This window comes from Uranotaenia lowii, chromosome 2 (genome assembly GCF_029784155.1).
Source record: "Uranotaenia lowii strain MFRU-FL chromosome 2, ASM2978415v1, whole genome shotgun sequence".
NCBI lineage: Eukaryota > Metazoa > Arthropoda > Insecta > Diptera > Culicidae > Uranotaenia > Uranotaenia lowii.
In genome coordinates this window covers 106,747,728-106,770,117 of record NC_073692.1, presented here as the reverse complement: position 1 = coordinate 106,770,117, position 22,390 = coordinate 106,747,728, and the positions used below count along the sequence as shown (strand labels likewise).

The following is a 22,390-nucleotide window of genomic DNA, read 5'->3' as shown; positions in this document are numbered from 1 at the left end:
TTTGATAAACATAATATAAGGAGTGTCATAATTTGAACTTTGTAACAATTCCTTTCAAAGCGACCCATATGCAGCAAATGTTTATCTTCAACACTAGTCAAATGAAATCGAAATACATTGAACCTTATTTCCAAATGTGGAATTTTTTGGGTATGGATATAGTAGCTTCACCATTGAGATCCAAGATATCAATTCGGATCCGAATCCGGATCCGGTTGGTTTCGTGCTTGGAGGTTAATTTTATTGAGAAAAAAAATTTTTTTTGTTTATTAAGGACCTTTTAAACCTTCGGTCCAAGGCTCAAAAAATCGTAGCATTATAATTCCAACTAAGATGCCAAATACGTTTGATAAATAAATAAATTTATTATAGTCCAAAATACATTCATGAAATTTTTAAGTTAATTCAATCATCATCATTTCGACCGGCTTTTCAATTTCCAGACCACTGTGCACTTATTACGATCGCTGACTGCCGACCAATGTGGTGGAAAGAGAGGTGATGAGAAAGAAACGTTGCAAAAGTAGAAGTAAAGTTTTTTCTTCGTAGACATAGTTACCATGACAGAAGTGACGTCACTACCGACCATTTTTGCGACGCATTTTGCCTAGAATAAATAAAGCTCCCGACAACGACGCGTCGCGACGCAGAACTTGTTTATGTTTATTTTTCTTTTTTCTCTTCGACGTGCAATAGTGTGCGTTCCTTTGCGCCACCTTAGTAAAAGTTGGCTGCCGACTGCCTGGTGATGTCGTTTTCACACATACATAAATACTTCAATTAGTGGAATGTTGGGGGGGGGTAAAAAATTTATACTTACCCTGCTAAAAGCTACAAGCAATTCTGACCAAAGATTGCTGCGACAATCAGGAAAACAAAAACAGCTCGGATAGTCTGCTCGTGAATAGTTCACCAACGATCCGGTCGGCAATGATCTGCGACAACTAGAATTTTGAATTTTGCAGATCACCATTGAGTGTCTTCGTTGTTGATACAATATTGTTGCATTCGCTTGACTGCCTTATACAGAAAGATAGATCTCTAGACTCGTACTTCTACCCCATCTTACTCTACTGTACAAAATATGACAAAATATTTAGTATCATTCGCATTCGCATTCGCAGGAGCAGTCGCCTAAAACTTCGGTTCGCGCTACGCAACAACTCTCCGTTTTATGAAATTACAGCCGGTCGGACTGGCAACATCTTCTATTTCGAGATTGTGGTACATTACCTGACTTGTAATTCCAATAGAATGTTGACGTTGCCCTGGCCGAACCCTGCGGACTGTGTTATGACAAAATATTTAGTATCAGGCCACTTAAATTTTCCAAAATTAGTTATTATAATGAAAACATTAAATCAAACAAGTGTAATCAATTCAAATAAAGATTTAAAAAAAAATCGATTTTCTAAAATAAAGTTAATTTAAAAAATTTTCATTCATCACTTTCAGATTTATTATTTTGAACTCATTTTTAACATGTATACTAGGGTTCAGATTTGCCATATTTATTGATGAACCAAATTAAGAATCCTAAATTAGATTCAACATTTGAGATTTCATTTAAATTTATGAAAATCATCGACATTTAAATTCATTTGATAAATTCATTATGTACAAACTTTTTCAAGCTTGGCTAAACGCTTGAGAATGGAACATTGATTGTAATAGAAACAGTGCTGACGAGTGACAGATTGATTAGTGGATTGCCTTTCATAAAAATCTATAGAAAAGATCATTTCAAACATTATGCTACCCTTTCCAAATCGGTCCTGAATGCCTAAATTCAAATGAATTCAATTGCATGTTCCCTGTTCAACGAAAGACTTCAATGCATCGACAAGCAGCAAACCCGTTTCTCATTTCACAGTTTGCCAATTTCAAACAGAAAAGTAAAAACTATTCACCGCCAGCGGGATTGATTGACAAGTGCTTTTTGTTCGGTTTTTGTCATATCATGTCATGTCATGTCTGCTGGCGCCCATGGAATTTCGTCGCTAAAACAAACGAACGAACGAAAAATAGTCATTTCTGTAACGACCGGTTTAGCCGCTTGTGGCGGCTCTTTGGGGGTTATTGAGAAGAAGGAAAAAAACAACTGCATCATTGAGGCTTTGTCCGAATTGGCCGATTATTCAATGTTTTCTTTGTACAATCGGAGGCTGCTGACAACGTGTTACTTATACTGGGACAACGAGAAGTACAAAAAAAATCGCCTTCCGTTAAATGTTCAATCACGACATCGAGAAAAGTCAACACTTTTCGCCCGCTGCTTCAGGCCTCAATGAACGCGATGGCATGAAAATGCTATTTATTATTTTCCCAGAGTGTGGGATGAATTCCATTCACCGTAAAGCTTTCCAAGGCATCGAAATGGGCCAACACGAAAAGGGATTTTTCTCTACGGGGGGTGTCTTCTCAAATAGTAAAAATATTCATTACATAATCGAATCGATTTACCGCAAAATATGTGTGAGTGGTTTGGTCGTGCCGGGACGCTTTTTTTTATTTCTAGCTGATGAGAGCTTCTCAGAAGCTGACACTGGAGGCGGCTGGATTGGCTTTCTGCCACTAGGTGAATCGAGAGAAATGTGGGGAAGTGTGTCTCTGAGGCAACCATGGCTCTGTGCCGAAGAAGGCAAGTTTGCTGGGTCAGGTTTAGGCAATTGTGTCACTGGGTGTCGGACTGGTTTGCGGCAGCCGTAACTTGTTGGCGTGCAACAGACGCAGTAAGTGCGATGACCGAATAGACTCTGTTTTGGAATCGGATAGGGCCGTTGCGGTTATTTTGAGATTTTTGCCAGGTAATTGACCCTTGAAGGTACGAGTCCAGCTTCTTCTTGTCTGTGGTTCTTTTGATAATAATTATATCAGAAAATTTCATCAATTTCTCAAGTGAGTGTAATGTAAACTCATGGCGTTTTAAAAATCGAATATCTGTATTGATAATAAAAATACAAAAAAAAAAATTGAATTTCACAAACTTTCAAATCTCAATTACTGAAAAAAGAGTAGTTTTTTTACTTTGATGTAGCGGACTTTATCAAGATTCTAAACGAAGCTACTTGGCCAAAAGAAAACAATTTGTGTGTTTTGGAAATGTGATGAACTTTTTGACTTGCAGAACAGTTTTAAAGACAGTAAAGTGTTTATACCACATCATGTTACGCTTTAATTCAAATGAAAAAATTGAAATAGGTTGTAGTTTATTAGAGGAATAATTTTTTTTATTTCATCGAAACGAAAACAAATTTGTATTGCTTTCATAAACTACAATCTATTTTCCCTAAACCACAGGTGTGTCTCAATTCAGTCATATTTAGAACCATCTAAAAATAATAAATAAATTGTCTTGAAACTATTTTCCTCTCTCCTTGCATTTGAAACTAATTCCTTTCATCTAACCGATTGGCGATTACATAATAAACATTTAAAGCCTTTTCGAGATTCCATGCGAGATTCATAAAACCTTTCATTTCCGTCATTTTTGTCGCAGCCCTTCTTAAACTTCACTTGGCCGTAAACGATTTTCATTCTTAAGGCTAAAAGGCTTCGAGAAAGAATACTTTCAAAAAGATCAAACTCATACTTGCTCGTGAAGCTCAAAAGACAACCAAACATCTAATTCTAATATATGTATAAAAAATATTTGAACGAAATAAGGTTTTTGGGCTTGTGATATACATAGCTCAGTTGGTAGAATACTTGCATGCTAAGCCGAAAACTATGAGTTAAATCCCAAGGTTAATCCCTCAACCCCTTCCCCCCTCCATGTAGTTATCTCAGGATGAGAATTTTGGACTAAATTTTCCTAAATTTCCTCATTTGTTCAATTTGGAGAAGGTGAATATCGAAAAATTTCAGATATGCATGCTTATAGTTTTATATGGTGTTTAAGCTGATTTCTTATTTTATTTGCAAATTAAACATTTGTACGTCTCGGTGGTCGAGTGGTTAGCGTGGTAAGACGGTAATCGCTGGTCCACTGATGGCATGGGTTCGATTCCCATCTCGGTACTGGGTATTAAATGTTAATCTTAAGTTGTCCATGTCATTTATTCAGTCTGTAAGCCCAAATCGGCTAAGACGGTGTGTGTCTTTTTTTTTAACATGAAAATTCAAATTTGTAGTGTCAGTGCGCATGCATCCCATTTCTATAGAATTATGAACAGTACTGTAGGTGAACCATTAAAATGCATTTCACATGAAGAAAGGGTGAAAAAAAAGTTTTTGTGGACTCGATTATCCGTAGGATTCGATAATCCGTTCCGAAAAAAAATGGCGGGTTGATTCCGACCTGTAAACCAGATTCAATATTAAAAATTTGGGCCGCAGCCCGTGGCGCAGAGGATAGCTTTCAAGTCTTCTAAGCCAACGGTCATTAGATCGAATCCCGGTCATGGCATACATAGTACACGTTCGTGGGTTGGTGGTTTTAGCATTTGTAAGATACTAAAGGGTGATACGGTCAAAATTTGGTCAATATCAACTTAACGTATTTCTTCCAATTTTGCATTTAAAAAACCTGAACACCTCTCATTTTGAAGGTGTGTGTGTGTGTGTGTAGAATGTTGCTCCTATTTTGATTTTGGAATTCACTCTTCAGTTGTCAAAATGCCGTCCAAGGAAGAAGAGCAGCGTATCAAAATTTTGCTCGTGCATTGCGAAAATCCGAGCTACTCGCACGCAAAGCTGTCAAAATCGTTAAAAGTTGCCAAATCAACCGTTACAAATGTAATTAAAGTGTTTGGGGAACGTTTGTCGACAGCCAAGAAGTCTGGATCGGGACGATATCGAAAACCGGAAGCCGCTGAGACGACAAAGAGAGTTGCCGGTAGTTTCAAGCGAAACCCTAACCTCTCTCTCCGAGATGCCGCAAATAAGCTGGGTGTATCGTCTACAACCGTGCATCGAGCCGGACTATCGACTTACAAAAAGGTAGTGACTCCAAATCGCGATGATAAACAAAATACGACGGCCAAAGCGCGATCCCGGAGGCTGTACACGACCATGCTGACGAAGTTTGACTGCGTGGTAATGGACGACGAAACCTACGTCAAAGCCGACTACAAGAAGCTTCCGGGACAGGAGTTTTATACGGCAAAAGGAAAGGGAAAGATAGCAGATATTTTCAAGCAAATGAAACTGTCAAAGTTCGCGAAGAAATATCTGGTCTGGCCTTTCCTGAAGAAACAGGGTTGTTCCGTACTGTTTTGGCCGAATTTGGCATCTTGCCATTACGGTAAACAGGCCATGGAGTGGTACTCCGCCAACAACGTGCAGGTGGTTCCCAAGGACAAGAACCCTCCCAACACGCCAGAGCTCCATCCAATTGAGAAATGCTGGGCTATTGTCAAGCGGAACCTAAAGAAGACCAAAAAAAACTGCTAAGGACGAGCAGCAGTTCAAGGCAAACTGGCTTTCCGCGGCGAAGAAGGTGGACAAGGTGGCTGTACAAAATCTGATGGCAGGGGTTAAGCGTAAGGCCCGGCAATTCGGATTTGGAAAAGCGGAAGCCTAACTGAATATTTTTCCTGAAGTTTATACTAATTAAACTTGAAAAAGAAATTTAAAATGATTTTTTAAATCAACGATTTCACCGATTTACACGCGTTTTCCCTTGATCAAATTTTGACCGTATCACCCTTTAGCCATCATGTCCTCGAAAGTTGTACGCTTAAAGTTAAGTAAAAAGGAATCTCTTCTAGGTAACATCAAGTTTCCTCAAGATCCATTGTGTGTGTTCGTGTTCGTAAAAAAAATAATCTGTTTTGGAATTTGATTTTTAATTCAAACGAACAGTCAAAGATGTGCAAGTTTATATAACTTTATTTCGAGAAAACACGCTGTTATGTTTTTGCTGTTGTTCATTTTCTTCCCAACTTCCATTCTGTATGTAAATAAAATTTGAAAAATCTGAAAAAATACCAGTTTGAATAGTTTCAAGTTTGAATAGAGATATAGTTTGAAATTTAGCCATTTAGCTCTGAGAGTCTCATATATGTATAATAAGGTGGCAACGAAAAGGGTCATGGCGAATTTAGCAAACCGATCAAATACATTTGGTCCAAAAAACTGCCTTGTGCAAAGTTTAAACTTAATCGGACTTTATATAGGGGTGCTTCAAAGCGCTCAAAATTGAAAATCGGCAAAATCTAACTTTTAATTTCCATGAAAAATAACTGAAAAATGCATTTCACGTAATAAAAAACCCAAAAAAAATATCTTGGCAAAAAAATCAACTTTTTGGGACCTAGTTGTTTTCCGGAAACCAGTCTAAGGAAGACGTTTTTTTCCAAAACATTTTTTTCGGCATAACACCATATCGCGACGTTCTAACCTTTTTTTTTGATTCGGCACCAAAATTAAAGTTTTAATTTTTCCTATTTCGTTTGGCTCCTTCTTAAGTGATTTTTCAAGTCCATGAGATCCCAAAACTCGATTATCAAGATAACAACAAAGTTCGACGTTTTATGCAATTTTAAGTAATTTTCATCATCTTTAAAATTCGATTTTCCTGATTTTCATTAATCCCCTCTTAGTTGATTTTCGAGGGAAAAAAAAATTAAATATTGAACGCTATGAGGCACCAAATGTAAATGGTCGGTTTAAACAATTCGATCAAAAATGGAAATTTCGAACGAAAAAAAAACGTTATTGGAAATTCAGCTGGAAATTTTTTACTCGAGATACTAAATTTGTTATTATAAAAATTAAGAAATTTGCGGCAGATAAAAAAAAATACCCAGATTCAGAATGCTTATCAGGAAAAGAACATCGGAAATCATATTGATATTCAGATACAGTTTTAGTTTTCACCATTTATAAATTTAATTTAGAAGAATGGTCTTTTGCCATATATGCACCAAGAGTTTCAAAAGTCTGTTGTAGATTTTTATTCTGTGGAAAAAAAACTTTCAACTTCATATTTAATTCATAATTCATTGATTCATAATCAATTTTAATTTTACTCTAAACTTGAATTCAAAATACGAGGTTTTTAAGTTTGCATACTAAAATTCATACGACCAACAATTTGGAAAAATAAATATCTGGTAATGTGAAGACTTTATTTGAGAATTTCTTTATAATTTGGTGATTTATGCCAATTTTAAATGTGTTTGTTCTTTTTAAAAAGTTCTTTGTTTTATTCGAAGGTTTTTTTATGATAGCTAAGCCTTTTGAAAATTTTGAAAAAACATAAAATTTCAAAAATGTGTACTAAAGGTGAGAATGGGGACACTTGATCCTCTTTTCTGAAATTCATCATATCTTTTTGGAAAAATTTTACAACTTGAGTCATTTGCATTTTCTGACAACGTGTAATTTCAAGTTTATATGCTCCAAAAGTTACAACGATACTAATCCCGTAGATGAACTAAAACCATTTTCGTGAGACGAAAAAATATATTTTTTTAGTTGAATGACACTTGATCCTTTACTAAAGGAGACTTGATCCTTAATTCAGGATGCCTTGACCCTAGGCAAAAAACTAGCAAAATCCAAAGATAAATCTCCATTGACTATTTTTTGCCGAACTAGTTCTCATTTCAAAGACAAAGACATTACCAAACAAAGAGAATTATAAAAGTTTGTGTACACTACCTTAGAGTCATTGCATACTTTAAGGCGCAATTTTTTAGTTTTCAGATAAATACAGTATTTTAAGTCCTTTTTGATGGATAATTACTGGATTAACATAAGTTATTGGACTTATATTAGTAATTCTTTGATGATGATCACGATCCATTCAGAAGAAAAATACATCTTTTTGAATTCTAGGGATCAATTAAATTAAATTAGAGTTCACTATAGCTTTGAAATTATAATACTTTGGAATAAATATTTGATTATTATTTTTTCCTGTGATCAACATTTTTCAAACAAAGTTCAATAAATCCATTTTTTTTTTTAAATTTTTATAGATAAGCATTGTTGTTTTGTTCTATTTGTCACATTTTTCTAGAACATTTGATAATTGTAAGTCATTCCGGTTTCGAGATATAGCGAAGGAATCCAGTATCTCAGGGATCAAGAATCCTCATTCTCCCCTACTGTATTCCATACTGCAAGCAAAACTACACACATTTTTTTTTATTAGGAACAATTCAACGCTCTTCCCACCACCCTACTTCCTACAGTTTGCTTAATTTTATAAGTAATTATAATGAGAAAATATTATCTTCATGTTTTAGCACCATTTGTGTTAGAAATCCCGCTTTTTCTCTTTAATTAAATTTAAAAGAAAAATCACCTTTCATATTGATATCATAACTATTCAGAGTGTGGCTACTTTTTCTTAGGAATGTTGTATTTGTATTTGCTTCGCAGATCTTTTCCAAATATTTGATTATTTCCTATGAAGAACCAATAAGGCGATTTCAAGGAAAATAATATAAATTTTTCTTGACTTAATGTAACGTCATTTCAAAAACAAAAAAGTTATCTTAATAATGTAAAGCAAAGTAACAGCTCTTTAGCTTCTGGTTCGCGTTTAGCATAAAAGGGTTATTTACATAAATATTTTCAAATTTCAAAATTAAATCATTTAAATCAAGCTACAATTTACAAAAAAACAATAAGCTCGTTTGAATACCACTAGATCATTTCGAATATTTTGTAAGACAAAACTTATTCACCCTACGATTTAAACGCAAAAAAAGCTAAATTGAAATAAAAAAAAAACGACGATTTCAACAATCTTTGTTCCAAAAGATCGTTACGGGTGGTCCTGATCATACTGTTATCTTCATTTCATAACATATCGCTTTATTTTGGGATGCGTTACTACAATTCGATAAATTTTTTCTTTGCATCTCTTCGAAGAAATATTGCCATCAAAAACAATTTATCATGCCGGCGCAAGTGTTTTCCTTAGTCGCGCCTTCTTTATTCATCAATCATCCACCAATCTTATTATGTGTTCAGATCTCTGCCAAGCATACAAATATATGATCCATGAAAATCAATGGTGACAGCTGTGCTAGCTGATTCACTCATAAATTCGAGCGGAATTAATCACCATCAAACAAGGAAACAATTATCACGCCCATTGACAGCTATAACTAGATGTAGATACAAGTACACTCGCTTTTCATTAGATACTTTAAGGGTGGAAAACAAGCTCCATTGTTAATTGTCATATCGAATTTTTTAGCAAAGCTTTTGTAGCGATTTGTTTTCCAGGGGAAATTACATTATTTGCTCAGTTCGCTTTGAGCAATTGACATTTTTCGAGGAAATTTTATTCTCCAATCAGGATTTTTCAACTGTGTGTTGATGTAGTTTGATACCCGATTTAAAAACCAATATATAGGTTCGAAATAGTACCTGCATTGTCTATTCATGTTCGTTTATATTGGGAAAACCTTCTCTAGACGATAAATTAGTTCAGAGCCTAATGAAGACATATCTACATATAGACCTTACTTCATCGAACCCGATTTCAACCCTCTCAGAGTATCAATTATGAAAATAACACCCAACAACACCCGCTTTAAGCTAAGCCTTATTTCAAGTTCAACTTTGGAACCGGCAAACACCCAAACTTTAACGAACCCCCTCTCTTTCGTTAAGTTTTCTCTATAAGGCCTTAAACCTTTCTCTATTGAGTGCTCTCTTATTTTCTTAATTTTTACCGTTGGCGTTAGCAAACACGAGCTTCAATTCCGAAAGCACGCACCGGCTCAGGTTAGCATATAATTTTATGTAATTTAATGCTAACAACAACAATTTAATCTCGTACCCAAACACACCTCGATAACTCTAGCAACCCTTCCAGCCAATAGGGGTTGGTAGATCCACCCACCCAAATGCTCGTGATCTACAGAGATCTATAGTGAATTCGTTGTGCTTCTGATTGAGGCAACCGAACAACGATGTTGCTCCTATGCTTTGCTTCAATTTTTTTTTCTCAAGAAATAATAACGAGCATATTTTATGCTCCGGCGTGCTGCCAACTTGTAAATGAACCCATATGCCGCGCGGTAGATTAAATGTTTCGAATCGCTCTTACAGGGGGGAGTTGATCCAAATTATATAATGACGCGATAATTATTGGGGAATTAGAGTGATCGACAATGCGGTCTTGGCTTGCGGTATGTCTTTTGTATGGATTGATTGTTTTCGTTTTTGATTGATGTGTTGTGTGTTTTAAAAGAGCATGAATCAGTTTTTTTTTCAGAGATGGATTCATAATACGGTATTTTGTTCGTTAGTGTTGATTTCTAAAAGACTTTTTTTCGTGGAACATTAGAACAATCTGTATTCAAATCCATTCTGCGTTTCACTATTTTTATCGCATTCGTTAGATTAATATTAAACATGCTCCTACTTACAAATACGAATATCTCCAGTTAAGTAAAAGGGTAAAAGTAAATTTTATAACAATATTTTGATGACCTTTTAAATTTAGGTTCCATGACTTTTCAAATATACGTAGCTACCAAGTCTAATTTTTACCTTGCTTTATTTTCTATACAATATACACCCACAGAAAAGGTAGCAAAATTCCAATGCCACTCGACAATAACTCTACGCTAAATATGCGCTGAAACATCATTGTACCAGAGATGATATGATTGGAAAAGCACTACTGGCATAAAGACTCAAGCTTCCGTGCAAAATGCTGCATGACCACTAAATACATTCAAGCAAAGCAAGAAAAAACATTTCATGGGATTTTCTCCTATCGGATAATTCATCCCAAGAACAACAAAAAAAAGTGCCATCGGGAAGTGAGAACCAAACTCACATCACCATTTATATATCATCTGGTCAATCCGACATCTTAACCAGCGTACTACCTGATCCGCATGGCGGATGGAGGAAGAGGGATAATTGTCATAGTGTTAAATTTTAAAATTTAAAAAACTTAAATTCGTTTAATTTAAATAAGATTGTCTGCTTGTAGGTATGCACTATTTTTGTGATCGTAGAACTTCGTGAATCCAGTTATTAAAGTCAACTATGAAGTTATTCCTCGTGCTTTGTTGAATGCCAATCCCAAATCTTAGAATAACTTCTAGCGTATTTAACGATTTTACAACTAAACCGGATGAAATGACTTTGAGTTGTTTAAATACAATTCACAGTTTTTGGATCAAGGCTCAGATTACCAATGTATTGCAGCTTTCATTGAATGATAGTAGGTAATTGATTCTTAAACATTTCTTCTAAAATCTAACACCTAATAAATAACAGTAATGTCTTTCTTATGTCTCTCAGACTATGCAACATTTAATTATTTATATTGGAGAATCTTGAATATTGAACATAAACAAAAAAAACATTAAGTGAGTGCTTGTGTGAACAATAACACAAGATGATATGTTCCCGATAATAACCGACAAGCAACCTTCAATTTCTGGTCACTCGGAAACCAGGAAAAAATAAGTTTATTTAAGCTTAGCTTATTGCTTTCAATATTTGAACATCGATAAATCATGAACTGCACACATCACCATTTCATTTTTCACAATAAAAGGTATCCACTGTGCCGCAACACAACTTTCGTTACCGATATTGAGGTACACACTGTTCGTAAATTACAATGACGTCACTTGTTTACATTCAAACGAGTTGTTTACTCGTGGGAGTAGCTTACCTTGTATTTTTACCGTGATTTTTGAATTTAAATAATGTGTTGCTGGGCGAGAAAAAGAAAATGCTGAATCTTGGCAGCATATGTGATCATCTTTAAGCTGAAATTTTATTTTAAACGATCAGTTAGTAAATTTAGGTTTTTAAATTTTTTAATTAGTTTGAATTTGCACATTAAGTTTCACTTCTAGGATTACGCGCCCGAACAATATCTTTGGATAAGTTGCGTTGTTACGTGATCTGTTCAATAAGGTTAGGTTTGTACTTTAATAAGTGTCTTGAGTGTCACAAACACTATCGGATAGCGGTACAAAAAAATATAAAGGATTAGTGGACAACTTTCACATCGATTGAGCAGTAATATCGTTATCATTAGGTTTCAGAGTAAACTATTTGCAATTTAATTCTGTAATTTTGATGCTGTTCCTGATTGAATCCCTCTGCAAATGATTTATAATTTGATCAGAATAGTGATTAAAGCATGGATCATCCAAAATCTGGACTCACTGTTTATTATACCATGGCGCTCCTAGTTGTTGGATCTGGAATGTTTTTACAGTACTTTGTTCAGAAATGTTTCCTCTATCAGTGCTGAAAATTTCAAAACGCTCCGTTCTGTTCCAATAAAGTTACACGTAATGGAAGCCGCGAGACGAAAATTAATTTTGGACACCCACGTCAAAAACCCGACGTGGTCTGGTTCAAAAATCGTGAAATCTGATTTTGGGCGGCTTCCTGGCCAAAAATTTCACAAAACCACTGGTCGGGGTGATGTCCCCGCCAAGTTCAAATTCGTTTTTGCCGATAAGTTGGCCAGAAAGTGTTTGATTTGGCAAGGTATTTGCAGCTGCGGACGAAAAACCCCGGTTTTTGTGAAAAACAAGACCATGGACTCCGAAATGTACAAGGTGGAGTGCCTGAAAAACGTTTTTTCCGTACATAAGATCTCACAAAGTACCAGTAAAGTTTTCGCCAGATTTGGCAAGCTGCCTCTACAGCTACAGTGGTATCGAGCCAACGGGTGGATTTTCTCGAAAAGAACATCAACCCACCCAACTGCCCTCAATTCCACCCTATCGAAAAATTTTGGGCAATTGTAAAGCACAAGATAAAGAAGAATAGTAGGACGACTCGGGATGTAACAGAGATGAAGAGATTGTGGAACAAAATGGCCGCTGAGGTCAGTGAGTAAGGTGTCCAAACTATGATGAGTGATTCTCGACGAAAAGTTCGAGACTTCATTAAAACCACATCGGAATATTTTTTTTCTTATTTTTCCTATAAAGTGCAATAAAAACCCTACATTTTGATTACAAAACATTTTTATTTCGTTTACATAGCTCCGAGATAGACCCTTTTTAATGCGTCCAAATTTTGCGTGATCCATGCTTTATGCCAGTTTTTTAACGAAATGATTCATTATTGTTAATGAGTCGGGGCGTTCGAACTTCGAACATTTCGTCGCAGCATAGACCGTGGTGAATACCACCCTTGAAAAAGTTAGTCCATTTTTGAAGCCTAACAACTTTTTTATTTTAACTTGAATCGATTTGCAGTCTTCGGATAAACTATTTTTCATAAATAACTCGGGCTTTAAGAAAACTCGTTTTCAAAAGAAATCGGCCGAAGAAAACCAAAGTTATCCATGAAAAACTGGATTTTCATGTTTCTCCAGAACAAAATGTCTCAAAATCCCATACAAACTTCAGGCTCGTGGAGCGACCCCTTCCCGTGATCCGATCTGGCCCAAATTTGGCAAGAGATCTTGCACTAGGTCAAGGATTAATTTTAGTATGCAGCACATAACTTTTTTTAAAGTCGGGTCATTTGGGGCAGTCTAATGCAGAGGTAACCTTCGGCCTTAAAGCACAACACTGTTCGTTCATCCTTTTCTCTCTTTTCAAATTCATAATTTAACTACTAGAACGTGGCCGGCGCCGGTATTGATGTTCAACGAGCTAAGCTTAGCTTAGATTGATTGACTACTCACATCCAACTGGTGTCATTGAACCCGAAATGCATCATCAAATTTCATAATTAAAATTAATCTTATTTATTGGTGGTCGCTAAACTGGTTCAACCTTTATAGATTGTCCTATCCCTTGATTAATTTCAATCTTCTGGACTCTCTCGCTATTGAATGTGGAAAAAGAATGACGTCCACAAAACGTTTATCATCCAGCTGCTGAACTGAAGCTGGCAAATGCCTGCCGGATAGCGATTAGACAGGGATACCAGTTTCCAACATTATGGCTCTCTGGAGCCACGACTTATCTCGTTTTGGCTAGACTCGCTTAAGAACGCTTAATTGTGTGTAGTGATATAATTGAACAAGAACCAGGTCGTAGTAATAGTTTTGAGCACCTCCCATCTGAGCCAAGAAACCCTCCCACAAAACTTTCACTTTTATTACCCTGAACCAAAAATCATGGCACTCATTTTTCAATCAAAACCCCTTTGACGGGGTTGATTTCACCATCATCACGGGCCGGGCATAAGAATAAGATGCAATGAAGCAACCATTTAGATTGGAATTTTAGTTTTTCTGTCACTGTCATTCCATTCGAACAAAAGAGTTGGTAGTAAAATTTGCGAAAGCGAAAGTATGGTTATTATCACTTTAATGAAAATTTTTGCGCTAGGTAATTTTTTTTTTAAACTTATGAGCTCAAGGCTAATGTTAACAATGTTTATAAGCAAATCTTTGCTTGATTATTTCTTATAAATTTCAAACAAAGTAAATGAAGAGCAGTAATGAGTAATAGAAATTTGATCAACTTTGTCCGTTCATCCGAAAGAACAGTCACATAAATAACACTGCAGCATGGTGACTCTTTGCTAGTATAATCTCTTCAATTTGTACTGGATATCAAATTTGAAAGTTTAAATTTTGGCGGGTGGATTTTTCTCCTTCTACTGCTCAAAGCACGTGGTTCCGATACGAGGTATTGCGATGTAATAATGAGCCTACCCCGATCAGAAGAGCATATCAAAATAATAACTCAAACATATCTCACCAAGATATTTACTTCTGATTCAGTTATAATTAAGTACTCTAAATTTTCGATTTTAAGTTTCTCCAATCTGAATTATATCTTATCCTGATTGACAGACATGAATGGGTTTGAGCTCATTTTCAATGATAAAGATTTTTTTCGGATTGTCCTAAAATAAAATGATTATATCATATTTTGATATACGTGCAACTTTTTCTGAAACACGGACATCGAAGTCAACGGCCCAAACCGTGCATTAATGAGTTTCGCTCAACAGATCCATAATATTGAATCCAATTTTTGGGAAACCAAAAATGGAGCTTGGTTTAAGCATATAATGTGGTTTATTGACATTCCACTAGAAATTTTTATCGAAGCACTCATATCTTGATAAGTTATAATTTTGATAGGTTTTGTTCTGTCCAATATCAAACTATGCTATCTGAATGAGATATAATCTTGAAAGGAGCATATCTAAAATTGATATAATTTAGCTATGATCGCATAGATTTTTTGATATAATTTGAGATATTTTAACATCCTACGAGTACTGAATAATAACTCATTTAGATAGGAAAAAATTAGTATCAAAATATCTCATCTTGATATAATTTAGTTTTTCCCTCCTGATCGGGACATCCAGGATTGATAAACATAAATATTCCGTTAGGAATATATATTGACTAGAACAGTGGTTTTCAAAGTGGTCCCTACCGCCCCTAAAGGCATTGAGAGTCTTCAAGAATATGCAGCGTGTAAAGTAGGATGAAATAATTCATCTTCATAATGAATTATCTTCTGCAGCTCAAAAACTATTTGGACTGAGTGCTGAAAACTAATGGACCGATTTTCATAAATTCCTGCTTTTAGAAACCTACCATGTTTTGGAATTCCTCATAAGGAAGGAAAAACTATGTAAATTCAGAATTAAAAGTTGAAGGCTGCGATTTAAACGCTTTTATTACTGTGTAGGAATTTATGAGAAGATTAATCAAATAAACGTACATTATCTGGAAAAACTGGAAAGAAATCCAATGCACGAAACCTTATAGTAATCAAATCTGAAGTGTTTAGATTTGTCAAATTCAAATTCATTTGTGAATTTATAACTTTTGAGTTAATTTTAATCATCAATGTGTTCAATTCTACCATCCAATTATGAGAAAACTAAAATCGTTTAGTAGGTACTAAAATAGAACTCAAATAATACCTTTTTCATAACATTATAAAATAGGTGATACCGCTTCGAAGATAACTTTCAACATCTAAGAAAAACTAATCATAAAACAGTATGAATTAAACAATTGAAAACATACAAAGTGAGTCTTCTACAGGGTTTCAGCGGAATGTCTACGTGAATAAAACTTGAATTATCCATTTCACGGTTTAAAATCTTCAATAGAAGTCGTTCGCATATGTTTACAAGCTTAACATATTTGATTTTCATTAGATAATATATAGGCGAAAATAAAAAAAATGCATTGTTATCATTAAAAATAAAGCCAAATATTTTTCATGATACGATGAATTAGCATTCATGGGAAATTGTTATCAATTTCTATTAGGTAATTCAAACCTCATAATAATAAGAATAAGAAAAAGTGATATTCACCAAATTTAAACAGCAGTTTGTTGCAAAAATGATTAAGTTTGAAATCATGATGTTTTTTGGATACTCATTTAAACTGAGAGGTTAAGAGTCATAACAAAACGTGATCGAATTTTTAGAACATCGTTTATTTATTTCAAAACATTATGGTGAATCTAACACAATCATTTTTTCCTGATTTAGTCTACATTCGAAATTGTAAAGTTTGAGCTTCAAATCCAGAAATTTTCTTCAAAAAAAAAAAGTATTGTTTTGGGTGGGTTAAACCCCTTCCCTCCCCCTTAAGCACAGCCGTTCAAAACAGGTAAACGGCACATTTCAAGGCATTTCAATTTGCCTTCACGTAAATTTTTTGGTATAAATTTAATGGTATTGGAAAGGGAAGCGTTAAGGTATTTATCGCTGTGGAAAGAAAGCGAAAGAGAGACATAAAATCAGTTTAACTTACTGAGTATATTTTTTATATGATTTATAATTGTCTTATGAATATATTTTTCTTTTTCGCCCACAGGTCACCCTCGGTGTCGTGCTGTACATTGCCGCTTTGGCGCACGCTAAAGCGATCATCGACCAGACGGCCGAGGAATCACAGAGCAGTGACGTTCCGGATCAGCAGGCCGTAAGCAGTGCTCAGAAACGGTACGGATATGCGTACCCGGTTCCGGTAGCGGCTCCCGTTGCTTTCGAAGAGCAACCCCAACCCCAGGCAGAGCCATTGATCGATGAAAGTTTTGCCCACCAACATCACGATGAACATCACGAGGAGCACCATCCGGATCCCGGCTACTGGAAAAAGAAATTGATCTGGAAACCGGGATGGAAGAAGATCTGGAAACCGTCCAAGAAGCAAATCTGGAAACCGGACTGGAAGAAGATCTGGAAACCGATCTGGGTGCCTACGCAGATCCCAGTTTGGAAGGATATTCAGGTAGGGTTAGGGATGCGAAGTCTTGAGTCCGTTTATGGTAAGGACACCACGAGACCCTAGAACACAATCAACACATGGAAACATACTAGGACGGTAAATTCGATGTCATACTTTCAAAAGTATGATCAACACAGGTATTTGACAAAAAGACTAACACACAATTGTAAATGGTTACTGTATTTGACATATTTTTTTTTTAAACATCTGAACAAAACTTCGTAGAATTGAGAAGGGTGAAAACTTGTTATTACGACTTAAAATCTATTTTTGAAAATATTTAAACATATTTTGTGCCCCGCAGATACCGGCGTGGAAGCAAATCTGGAAACCGGTATGGAAAGAGATTCAGGTCCCCGCTTGGAAGGAGGTCGAAGTGCCGGATTGGAAGAAAATCTGGAAACCGATCTGGGTACCGATAAAGGTCCCGGCCTGGAAGGAGGTTCAGGTGCCCGCCTGGAAGCAAATCTGGAAACCGGTATGGAAGGAAATCAAGGTCCCGGACTGGAAGGAGATCCAAGTGCCAGCCTGGAAACAGTACTGGTATCCGGCTTGGATCAAAGTTGGCGTTCCGGGCGAGAAATACCTTGGCAAGGATCACGACGGTTGGGAGTACACCAGCCACGACCTGTGGAAGAAAAAGTTGGTATGGAAGTCTGGCTGGAAGAAGATTTGGAAAACCGAACAGAAGCAAGTCTGGCGAACGGATAAGAAACTGGAATGGAAGTCGGCGTGGAAACAAATTTGGAAACCGGCCAAAAAGCAAGTCTGGGTTGAGGACAAAAAACTAGCATGGAAGGAAGCTTGGAAACAGGTTTGGCGAACTGAGAAAAAACAGGTGAGTAGAACACAAGAAATCCATCAATTTAAGAATGCCGTCAAATATTAGCTATTTGTAACGATAAATTATTAGCACTTCTGTAAAGCCCTGCTTTAGGTCCAAATAACGTTAAATCGGTGGTTCATCAATATTGCTTTCATAAATAATGAGCGATGATTTCATCTTCAATATAGGTTTGGGTACCAGAGAAAAAACTGGAATGGAAGGCCGCATGGGTCCAGACGTGGAAGCCAAGCAAGAAGCTGGTTTGGTTGCCGGACAAGAAGCTCGAATGGAAGGAAGCTTGGAAGCAGATTTGGGTGCCCGGATGGAAGGAAACGTGGGTCCCGGCGTGGAAGCAAATTTGGAAACCGGTGTGGATCTCCGAGTGGTTCCCATCGCCGGATCCCCACGAGCATCATCACGAGGTTGAGCACGGTTGGGATCGGAAGGGCGAAACCACCGACTCGAAGGTGGTTTTCAAACGAAGCGAAACTGCTTCCGCTCAACCAAAAGCCGTAGAAGCGGCCCCCGAGGGCGCAGCTAACATCACACCAGCTGTTGTCAAAACGGATACCACAGAAAATAAGTCCGATTTCCGGTTTCCCTCTCCCTGAACAAACTCTTAGAGCTAAATCTTAACATACTCCTAGCTTTAGTTTCCCTGTTCAATACTAAGAAGTCACCTAGCTTTAAAACTCTAGATTAAGCAAAATATTTAAAAAGAAACCTTGGATGCACTCGCAGCTCTGAGACCTTGTGTAAATACCTAAGTATGAATGTCAGAAACAGAGTCTAAGTATATAAAGCCGCAATTGACTGCGTTTAGTTTGCGGACTATAATTTTTCATCATCAATACTCATTTTCATCGACGCGTCGCCCGTAACATTCCCGCCAAAACGAAACGTGATAAGTCATTTTTGCGTATCCAGTTCCATCATTGCCATCCAATCAATCATCCAGTAGGTTCGTAGTGAGGTTGTTATATTTTATCGTTCATATGAATTCACTTGAACAACGAATAAAACTGTAAAACCATTGAACCCATGTTTTCTTGAGCGAAAGCTTTTTTGTGAATTTCACCTACTCCAAATCGAAAACGCCTTTGTGTATGCAAGCTAGTTGAATTTTAACCGCCGCGCTGAGCAGAAATTGATGTATAAGGTAGGTTACCCATCTGAAGATGGAATGTTGAATATGCTATATCTAGGAGCGACGAGAGGATTTTGTATGGCAAGTAACATACTTGATGAGCCGGAAAAAAGCACTAATTTCCCTGTAGAACTATTGTGGTGTAAAGCCAACGCTATCTCTGCAGCTTCTGCTGAAAAAAACCGATATTTGTTGGGGAAGACTTCGCGCAATTTCTGAAGAACTACCAAAAAGACCAGCACCTACTTTATCCGCTAGTTTAGATCCATCTGTGTAAAGTTTTTCATGATTTACAATCTCCTAATCGAATTAACTGCCCAGTGCAGTGTTTAGTAAGTGACGTTCAGTGTATTTTCTTAATATTTTTCTAGCTATACTGTAGAGGGATACATTTTGTTCGTCATTTCATTATCAAATGGAACGGAAGGACCCCGACTTCTACGCAACTGGCCTAAACGGGAGAACTTGGAAGCAGTCCGTTAGCATGTTGTATGATTTTGTTCTAGGTTAGGCCAAATGGACTAGAAATAACTCGTCAGGAATGACAAGTTATTTCAAGTCCATGAAGAAGTTTGCTGCTGAAAAGACTGTCAAAGGGAATGCCTAGGATTTTAGGTTCTTTCTTATATGGTATTGATACTCCGTTCAGCTCGATGTTAAGCTTCCAGAGAATATGATTTTCAAGGCAAAAGTGGCTCCTGAGACATTTCTCTGGAGCCAAATTGATTTGGCCCATTCGGATATGTTGCTCACAGCTGTTTTTATCTTTCTCCTATTGATTTTGATACTACGATTCGTTACAACAATCAAAATGTCGTCTGCATATAGGGGAAAACTGTACAGAACGCACCAGTTAAGCATTAGGAAAGCTATTTACAGCGCTTGAAATCATGTAAGAACCTAATTGAACGTTAACGATTCCGCGATTTATTTTACGTCTTACTAGAAAGAAAAATAACGATAAAAACTCAATTTTGATGATATTTTTGTTAAATACTCAACCGTCAAGAGAACACACCGTGGGGTAGAACGCCGAAACTAGTGGACAGAACGCACCAGACTGAAAGGATGGTCAGAAAAAGAATAACGATTATATAGAATATAATGATTGTTCCTACATCTAATGTTTGATATCATGTTCATCGCATTTATGTAAATGAAGCATCCTTAGGCAAAAACTAATTTGTTATTGCTAAACTTTTCGAAAATTTCGCTTTTTGATATCCACTTTTTGATATACACTAGAATCGGGAAATCTGACGATCCTTTTCCCGGGAATTCCCGGGATCCCGGGAAATATTGAAAATGAAGATTTCAACATGAAGATCTTAACCCTCTTCTGCGTACGAATCCTTATCAATATGGTATTTTTAATTCTATGGTAGTACCTACAATTGAAAATCATTTCAAACTTTTTTAATGCCTCAAAAATTCAATAATCAAACGCAGACCCGAAAACAAAATACTATAACCGAAAAACTGGTCTGTTTCTAACTGTAAATTTTTTTAAATAATTGTGAAAGATTTCTTTCTTTCGATAGAAATTGATTAGACTTCAGGTTAATCATCAAATATCGTAAATTTTTCAGATAACTATCCATTTGTTTTACAATATGTCATTTCTTTGCTGATGATTTTGCTACTGTCAACAGTATCCAAAATGGAAGTTCTAAATGATGAATGTTGCAAAATAGAACATTTAGATTCTTTCCGTAGCGTTTCACTAATGGAATTGTTTGTTTTTATAGATTTTTTGTCGTTTTTCACTTTAACACTAAGTTTTCGATTGGAAAACAGATTTAAGAAAAATAATAGTTAAGACTAAGCTGTCAAGGTGGAACGTGGTAGAACTATCATTTTTGTTGTTCAATATGATTTATTTTTCCAATTTGGATGTAAATTGATGTAAATTTTTAGTGATTAAGCACTTTTCATTGGCTTCGGGAATTCCCGGGATTTTTTAAGCATTTCCCGGGATTCGGGAATTCCCGAATTTTTCTAATTCCCGGGAATTCCCGACCGGGAAATCCCGGGTAGGACACTCTAATATACACCTAGGTTTTTTTTACACGGTTTTTTTTACGCGGTTTATTTTTACACGGCTTTTCTTACACGCTTTTCGGGAATTAACACGGTTTTTTTTACACGGTTTTAGCGAATTAACACGGTTTTTGAGAGAAAATATTTTAAGTCTTTTTCAAAGGAAAACACTTTGAATTAGGGTGGTCTAACCGGTAAAATCGGTAAAACCGTCCATTTTCCAATACCGGAAATACCGGCTAGTGAGACGGTAAAAAACCGGTAATTCCGGTAATTTTTTTTATTATTCTTTGGCATTGAAATAAAATTGATACAGCTAAATGTTTTTTTACCAAGTATTCAAATTTTGTTCAATCAGCTTCAAAATCTAAGCTCAATAAACCATACTGTAAGGTTTATGTGAGATTAGATGATTTCTAAAACTTTTCGATGTATTTTTTTGGATTAAAGCTATAGTGACGTTCAAAAGAGCATTAACAATCTGCCATCCCTCTTTTAGAATATATTTTTCATGAAACAAACGCTCAAAAAAACATTTAAAGACTGCTCAAGTGTACAAAGACTGAAAAAATGATACAGCAACTAGAAATTTAAGATTGCTTCACAATAATCACTGTATTTTTCATTGAAAAACTGGAATTTTGTCAAAAGATGCAAAAATGATTTAACTATAAACAGGCCAAGTTTATCAAAGTAGTTCTAAGTGGTGCCGGGCTTTCACAAATTTAAAATTTTAAAAATGTTGAAAACTGATTAGAAATTTCCTATTTTGTTTTCAAACATTAAATGTTTCATTAGAGTTAGCTGTTAAACACATGTTCAAATGTTTGTAAGAAATTTATTTATCAATAATTTTAAGGTAATTGATGGAACTCTGTTTTTATTTTTAACGCTGTTGAAGCATTTTCTTTTTCCAGACAAAGCAGTAACAAAGTTTTTATGAATTTGCAACAGTATTATAATAAAACATATATGGATCAGATGCAAACAACTATATTTATTGCTGAATAGATTTTGAATAGATATTTATTCCTATTTGTTCGTTTTATTGTTAGAAAGGCAAAATGAATGCATTGTTAGAAAGGCAAACTGAATGCAATCAAGATCTAGGTTTCGGGGAAAACATTCGTATTTTGAACAACAAAAATCTGTAACTCTGTGAGTCAACCAGAAACTTTGGCCTCAGAATTTTGTGTTTTGCCTTATCAAATTAACTAGACACGAATGCCATAATACTGGTAAA

At 35.9% G+C, this 22,390-nt stretch overlaps 1 protein-coding gene across 1 annotated transcript in view; it reads left to right on the top strand.

Annotated features, from left to right (window-relative positions):
• Positions 1–18,998, top strand: part of LOC129749189 (uncharacterized) — a 34,355-nt gene extending 15,357 nt beyond the window's left edge. The window contains exons 2-4 of the mRNA XM_055744116.1: positions 16,721–17,137; positions 17,439–17,972; positions 18,149–18,998. Of these exons, the coding sequence (XP_055600091.1) occupies positions 16,721–17,137; positions 17,439–17,972; positions 18,149–18,571 (1,374 nt within the window). The 3' untranslated portion in view covers positions 18,572–18,998. The remainder of the gene's footprint in view (positions 1–16,720; positions 17,138–17,438; positions 17,973–18,148) is intronic.
• Positions 18,999–22,390: the final 3,392 nt, after the last annotated feature.